At 36.4% G+C, this 8249-nt stretch overlaps 1 protein-coding gene across 1 annotated transcript; it reads right to left on the minus strand.

Annotated features, from left to right (window-relative positions):
• Positions 1-2660: 2660 nt before the first annotated feature.
• On the minus strand, positions 2661-7249 carry LOC110449811 (oral cancer-overexpressed protein 1 homolog). Its single transcript, XM_021496908.1, has 6 exons — positions 7144-7249; positions 5352-5457; positions 4085-4155; positions 3628-3742; positions 3208-3343; positions 2661-2958 (listed from the first exon to the last, which is right to left on the minus strand). The coding sequence occupies exons 1-5, from the start codon at positions 7200-7202 to the stop codon at positions 3278-3280; spliced, it is 417 nt and encodes a 138-aa protein (XP_021352583.1). The 5' UTR covers positions 7203-7249; the 3' UTR covers positions 2661-2958; positions 3208-3277.
• Positions 7250-8249: the final 1000 nt, after the last annotated feature.

An 8249-nucleotide genomic window follows, 5' to 3' on the forward strand; every position in this document is an offset into this window, starting at 1 on the left:
AAATATCATCACCCTGAGCATTTTGGTTATTCAGAAGAAGTTGTTTAAAGGTTTTTTAATACAATTGACCCCTGTGACCTTGAATATAATTGAAGGTCATTCATTTGAACAAACTTGGTAGCCCTTCACCCAAGCATGCTACTGGCCAAATATCATCTCCCTGGGCATTTTGGTTATTGAGAAGAAGATGTTTAAAGTTTTTGACATATTTGACCCCTGTGACCTTGAAAATAGGTGAAGGTCATTTATTTGAACAAACTTTGTAGCCCTTCATACAAGTTTGCTTCTGGCCAAATATTGACACCCTAGGCCTTTCGGTTATTAAGAAGAGTTGTTTAAAGTAAAATATTGACGCCGGACGACGGACGGACGGACGACGGACGCCGCGCCACGGCATAAGCTCACTTGGCACTTCGTGCCAGGTGAGCTAAAAAACCAGTAAGTTCTATTTTGACTGCAATAACATCAATGTCAAGTCCTTAGGGAACCTCCATACCAAATATCACCTTCTGGTACAAATACTTTATTCATAGCCAATTATATAGATATATTCAGATATCTAATTGTCTCTTGAGTAGTTAAATATTTCTTCTTATGAATAAACAAAATTGTCACTGTAAGACCTTCACTGTTTATTTTTGAAACGTTTTCAAATATAGCATTGGTTCACAGGACCTGAGAATTAGTAACAGCTATATTTGGACCTAAGCTGAGGTGTAAAGAGTAATTTTACACGTTTTAGGGGTTTAGATCAATTTTCAGTAAAAATGCCACCATTGGGGAGGTCCCTTTGCATTGGTTTAGTACTGGGGTTACATTTGGGAGGTCCCTGTTCATTGGTTTAGTACTGGGGCTACATTGGGGTGGTCCCTGTGCATTGGTTTAGTACTGGGGTTACATTGGGGAGGTCCCTTTGCATTGGTTTAGTACAGGGGTTACATTGGGGAGGTCCCTGTGCATTGGTTTAGTACTGGGGTTACATTGGGGCGGTCCCTGTGCATTGGTTTAGTACTGGGGCTACATTGAGGAGGTCCCTGTGCATTGGTTTAGTACTGGGGTTACATTGAGGAGGTCCCTGTGCATTGGTTTAGTACTGGAGTTACATTGGGGAGGTCCCTGTACATTGGTTTAGTACTGGGGTTACATTGGGGAGGTCCCTGTGCATTGGTTTAGTACTGGGGTTACATTCGACATAGCACGCTTGGGGATTTCTGCCTAATCTCTGAAGGGTTGGCACAGCGTGTGGTATAGTGTGAAGTCAAGACCTTCACTGTAATGCTATGGCACTTAAACAGATTTTCTGTACCCAGTAGTAAGCAAATTTATTCCATGCCAAAGTCAAATATGAATAACTTTTTAGTTTATTTAAAATTTCTTACTTTTATGAATCATGTTGATATCTAGCAATATTTACATTTGCTCTACAGCCTTCCATCGTAATGCATTGCAAAAGCAAATGTTGTTATGAGACTTTAACAACATTTGCTATTGTAACGTCATCAATCTCTATTGTGATGTCATCAATGTCATTGTCATGAATTGCTGTTCAAAAGCTGTGCAAAATAAATGAATAAAGCATAACTACTCTATGAAAATGTAAATATAAATAATGAATATATTAGCAAATATTGTTATGTCCTGTAACACACATTTCTATTGCTGACAAACTTACATAAAGCCCTGCTATAACAACATGTTTAAACATTCATTGCTTAATAGTTATCCCTCTTCCGATTGGAGATTTGCCTCCTCTATGATCATATTCTTATTTTCCTCTGTCTTAGTTCTGTCTACATGATAAATTTGTTGAGCTTTTACATTATCTTTTACTCATATCATTTTCACAATTCTGATATACAGCTCAACCCCTGTTTTCAGAACTAATTCTATGACAAACCATTTTCATCGTGTATGAATGCATCTGCCTATATTTACCACTTTGAAGACATAATTCTTGTTAATCCCAATCGACCTAATCAAACATTCCTGTTTCTGGTTGATTCTAAGATAATTACAATACAGGCACAAGATTGGAAAAAACTGTAGAGACAGACACTTGTAGACTATAGAGATACTCCGATTTATCAATGATAGGTTAGAGTTATTTTAGTGTAATTGAAAATATCAAACATGATACAAAAAAACAAAATCATCTTATAACATTTAGATATTTGTTCAGGTAGATCAGATTGATAATTTGAGAATCGAATTACCTCAGATAAACCCTTTTTTCAGTGGCAACAATTTTTATTTTTTTCACCAACAACAAGTTAAAGTTAACCATCCTGTGAGCATCCGAGGTTACTGTTATCGCAAAATCTGGAGACAATTTTCATGCAACCTTGAAATGTAAAAAGCCACCATTTTGACTCCATTGTGTAAGGCTGTGATGTCATGTTCTTGTCCTAGACGTGACTTCACAATTGAAACAATTGAAACTTACAACAAATCACAGGGCTGATAGGTCATATTACATGGGTTAATATGCATATAATAAGACATTGGTATATTCACTAGATAATGCAGTACATTATGGGATAAATGGAATTCTGTTATAACTTAAACTTTAAGGCATACCCCAAGTTCATTGCCCTAGATTCTTTGTGTGAAAAAAATATAAATTATGTAACCGCTGGATAAAGAAAGATGGAAGGGAATGAACATTTTGGATTTTTCTTCTTCAATATTTAGCATTTTATTGATCTAAATATGTATACAAAAATAGCACATGAGAATGTCTTATTTCAAATCGATTTGTATTGCACTCCACCTCACAGTAAATGCTGCCCCTACTTCACTGCTTTTCTTTCCTTTCAATCTAGTTGTTCCTATTACATGTATTAACATGCAGCTATAGTGCCACATTGAGGTATTTATACCATCAATGCTTAGAGTTTTCTCCTCTCTGATTTGAAGCTAGACCACTCTTTTCTCTTTTACTGGTGATCCCAAAGTCATCTGAAATAATGAAAACAAGAACTTTAACATTGGAGAACCCAACAAGGTCATGTAAACAGTAATATTTTTGCCCTGCCAAATGTTTCACCTCTGACCTACTCTCAAGATTTTTATGTGATAAAACTGTCATCCTGGCCTAGGGCAGAAAATAATGGAAGTTAAATTTTCGATTTTAAGAAGTTTCAGACATGCTTTATAAGGCTAATATGGAAAGTTATCAACTTATTCATATATCATTTCTGTATTTACCTGTAGAGTTGTTAACAAGGGTGAATCACACTGGTAGTGGGACCCCGTGCAGCAGACAATTTCACAGCCATCAAAAAGATACCCCCTTCCTCTCTGGTTCATTATAGCTAGCACTGATACCCAGTACAGATGTCAGCTGTAAATGTATTGTATAAATGTCGCATTTTCTTCATAAAATATATTGAACATTAACATTAAACTGGAAATATTGAAAAATTGTCAAATCATGAGGCATCAACATAGTTTTAATAAACATATAATCTTATAAAGACTGTATATTATATAGTGATAATAAAAATCATGTGACAATCAACTAAAAAACATAGATATATGTAGACTAGATATGAATGAAAAAATATGACGGCAATCACAAATACTTTATTACATACACTTGTACGGTTTGTTCATACATGTATGTACCTGTTTAAATTTTGACCTTATCTGCTGTACCAGTTCGAATAGCTGTGGATGGGTAGGGTTTGTCAGAGGGAAGTCATCTACCAACTTCAGCAAGGATTGGGCAGCTTTAATGGCTCTTCAAGCAAAACATGACAGTAGATTTTTTATCAATAGACAAACATAATAAATATTTTATACATTATGTAAAAATTATCTCATAAAAATCTCCATTATCTGGTATTTTGTCCAGTATTCATGTTGATACCATCCCCATTTCAAAATGAAGCAAAGAAAATTGATGGAAACCTAGAATATTTGAAAGAAATGTTTCATGTTTCTAAACAGGGAATCATTATTATTGCATATTTGGGAGATGTGATCAAGCTTTAAAGCAGGCTAGAGTTTCCAGTGGTGACACAGGTATTATATTAACTGCCACATACTTGGTTTTGTATGCAGTTTAGCATATAAGACTAACCTTTGTTTGCCTTCCTTAGAATCCTCTAATTTCTGCAATAACTGTCGACAGAATCCAGCATAAAATCCTAGCTGCACATGAAATAAATGGAATGATTTCAGTAGGGCTATTGCTATGAAATATACATATGTAAACAATGCGCCGAGGAACAAACAGGATCTGCAGATAACACAGGTTCAACTTGTGTAGAAAGGAGTAGTAGCGTTAGTAAAATATTCTGTGTGTGTCCAGTAGTGATTACCAATATATACCAGGGGCTCACTGAGATGTCTGCACATGAAAAGTCTAACGATTCAGTTATCAACTAGTTTTGGCTGCTTTTTTCTGATATGCATGAGCAATAATGCAGTGATTATAAGTATGAAATGTTTCCAATGACTGACAACAACTGTTCAGCATTACGTAAACAAATTTATAGTACCATGGGGCAGAACAATATATACACTTGTGGAATGCGATGTTCTTAAGTATCAGCTTAAGACTGAAGGACCAAGATAAATGCAGATATGATGGAGGGATTACATGAAAAATAGAAAATTTATGTAAGACATTAATTATTCCACACCCATGAACAATTATTTCCCTTGTTTAACACGTTTCTACAAATACTAATGTGGACTTTGACCTTGGTATAAGTTTTGATCAAATTCTGTTAGGAAATGAAGTAGCTAGAACAATGGCAATGAATCAGGACAAATTGGGACAAGACACATGTCACAATGGGATGCAACCAGACAGGACAGAATAATGGCTATGAGTAATTAAGATTACTCACAAGAAGCTATATCCTGAAGTCCAAACTTCCAAGTTGTTTTATTATACCAATGCAAATCCTAATAACTGTTTTGAAGAGCAATAAAGCTGTATTCCAAGCTGCAATTACAACAAACTTAACTATCGAGCCAAATAACTCTTTCACACAAAAAACGTTCAATGTAGAATACTAGCTCTGTCCACCTGATTGGCTGGGTCCTTGTGGCATGACAACAAGAAGTGGGGGTAGGCATGTGACCTCGGGTAGTTTGTTATGACAGGGTAAAAGTCCTTAAACTATAACCTGTTAAAATGAGCTGTTTCCTTGGGAAAATGAATCTGTCTGTTTACTTAGAATAATAGCATTTACATAGGCACAAATGTGTAAAGGTGTAATAAAATGATTTAAATACTTTTTTATATAATTCCATCAGTAGTTGTGTTATCATGTACCAACTAATTATATCAGATACTTACACATTTTTGCTTTATGCACAGTTTAAACTCGACTTACCTCTGATCCAACACCTGCACCCTTCTCCCAGCCTAACCTATACCCATCTTCCAACCCGGTCTTCTGACCAACTTGCTGTCCAGTAGTGAATCCTTGGCTTTGAGACCTAAACATATGCATAAATTAAGATAAGGAAATGGAAAGGTTTTTATTATGAAGTTTGTACGATCTGAAGTATCATATATGTTTTCTGACTTTGTTTCATACACAAGATACTGTATGCATGAGTGATCTTCATTTCAGCCAATTAATAAAGGGATATTTAAATATTCCTGCGGTTCGCAGGAATAATTTGTACCTTGCGGCACTAGGGCTAGTTTTCTGCACGAGCGAGCTACATGTAGCGGCAAATAGTACAGTTGTGGAGTATATATAGTTTACGAGGCCAAGAGGACCTGTATTACTCAAATAGATATGTATAGGCAATCATTGCAAAATATTCTAAATTAACCCTTAACCACTGTAGACCATAACAGACTCACCCAGATAAATGTATGGAAGAGTCTACTTAAGGTACCTAGGAGTGAAAAGGGTTAATATTGCACTATAAACAATCATCTACGTAAGGTAGTTTAGGGCTCTACATTCCAGCACCAAAGGAGAACAAAATTTATGTATCTAACATTTGAATCACTTATCCCAGGATAACTCACATAAAATGTTTAAATTATGTTAACTGTTCAGGAGGAGCCAGCTTTTTAAAGACTTAAACGCTAAACATGTGTATAGCTCCCTTCTGGGCACATCCCTCGTGAAAGCTACACTCTTCCTTTGCAATGCAATTGGTTCACAGGTCGAAAGGATCAAGGATGTTTAATAGGAAATTTGACTAGTATTTACGTGTACATGGTTTTAGGATGTAGATCTCAATCATTTCCATGTTAAAATCCTACAATTAAGTCACGAAGGTACACTGCAGGCAATCATATGAGCACAGGTCTCTTCAAGCAAAGAAAGTGACTTTTTTCCTAACTATAGCTCTTTTGAAATTCCCACTCAGGGTTCACAATGTCATTCTTTCCCCATGCTAAGAATTACCGATGCTCTTATTAAATATTGCTATCATATTGTTTCAACAATATAAGAGTTCAAATAAGACGGATTTGTTCACAATACAATAGATACTTATATTGTTGGTATATAGGTCTATACACAAGACCCTACCAACCAATCCGTAATCGTTATTATTATTTTTTCATATTATTCCCAACAAGTGATTGGCCAGGAGTGCATCACGTGTCCACCGATAAAAACTGATATTTACTTGGAGCACATAATTTTTGTTGAATGGCTGGGTGTTTTCTAAAAATAAAATTATGACGACTGTCTCCAAACAAACGCACCGTCCCGCTTCCGTAGTTTTGTTTTTGTTTTTTCAGATTGCTTACATCACTGTTTTGAAAATAATAAAACATTTGTAGCCTTTAACTGCGGTCGATACCTGGATTTATCGCCCTGAGAAAAAAAGATATATTGACCTCAGACGCATTTACATGTATGTAAAAAAAAAAATGTACAAGTATATCATTATGTTTCATGTTATTAAAGCAAGAGTCTTGTCACCCTGTATGCTGAGGTCAAATTAGGAAGTATTTGCAATATGATGAGAATATGGGGATGATCATGCTTAAAAGTCAGGTGAACTTCCTACAGCCTACAGGCCTTTTGAGCCTTTTGTTATCATTTGTAACTTAGGGTTTACCCAACTACAATCCCCTATTGGTTCATTTAGGATGTCGATAAAGGAATGTTAAGTTATCTTATCATTACGGAAATAAATGTAGATTCAAACCTTTCTTCTGACATGAAAATGTCATGAAAAATATCGTCATTTTCTTCCTGTTCTTCCATGTTTTTGCAGTCCCAGTTGATATCGGTCCTTCTAATTACAGCCCGGTACAGCCCGGTATAGCCCGGTACAGCCCGGTAGAGCCCGGCACAGCCCGGGACAGCCCGGTAGTGATATATTGACCGCCCGGGCGTTTGTCTCCACTTATACACCATTATGATTGTATTATTTGCATTGTTTGTAACAGTATGAATGTAGTGATCAAAAAATGGTGAAAAAATCATTAAATTTGACCGAGTTATGGTTATTTGAACTTTGTAACATCGCAACAACCCGCTGGAGTAGCGCCAGACGTTTGTTATTTGCAATACAAACACCGCCCGGGCTTTCACCTGTGTAGTAAACTGTACTGAAGTAACTTATTCCCATATCTTTAGAAACGAAAAATACAAAACTGAAAGAAATATCAAAATATGTTCATAATTAGCCAAGTTATTGTAATTTGAAATTAACCAACACTGCAGGACTTGTTATTTACAATATTAAGACTGCCCGGGCGTTACCCTGTAAAGTTGATTTAATCGAAGTACTTTACTCGGGTTATTTAATGAATGAGAAATAAAAAATAAAAGACAGTGTGAAAATATCTTCATCATAAAAAGATTTATGCTGATCTAACTTTAGATACTTCGCTACATTACGCTGAAGCTCATATCATGCGTGTTATTTGCAGCATCGGGACCGCCCGGGCTTTCATCTTTATCGTTAAGTCAATAAAAACCCTGTATTTGTTAAGATGTGTGTGTTACTAACACAATGGGACGAGGGGTACCGACCCAGGTAAAAGCCCGGGCGGTCGGGGCGGCATCAACAAAGTAACGGCTACCGTGCCGGGCTCCGAGCCGAATAAACAATTATCATACTACCCATTTCAAATCGATATAATTCAGTCAATTTTCAATATAATTTCAAAATTTCTTCAACTGAATACTCTTTACACTGTCTACTTTACGTTAGGCTAGGGGGACGAGGGGTACCGACCCAGGTAAAAGCCCGGGCGGTCGGGGCGGCATCAACAAAGTAACGGCTACCGTGCCGGGCTCCGAGCC

Source organism: Mizuhopecten yessoensis, unplaced genomic scaffold (genome assembly GCF_002113885.1).
Source record: "Mizuhopecten yessoensis strain PY_sf001 unplaced genomic scaffold, ASM211388v2 scaffold4823, whole genome shotgun sequence".
In the NCBI taxonomy this organism is placed as follows: Eukaryota; Metazoa; Mollusca; class Bivalvia; order Pectinida; family Pectinidae; genus Mizuhopecten; species Mizuhopecten yessoensis.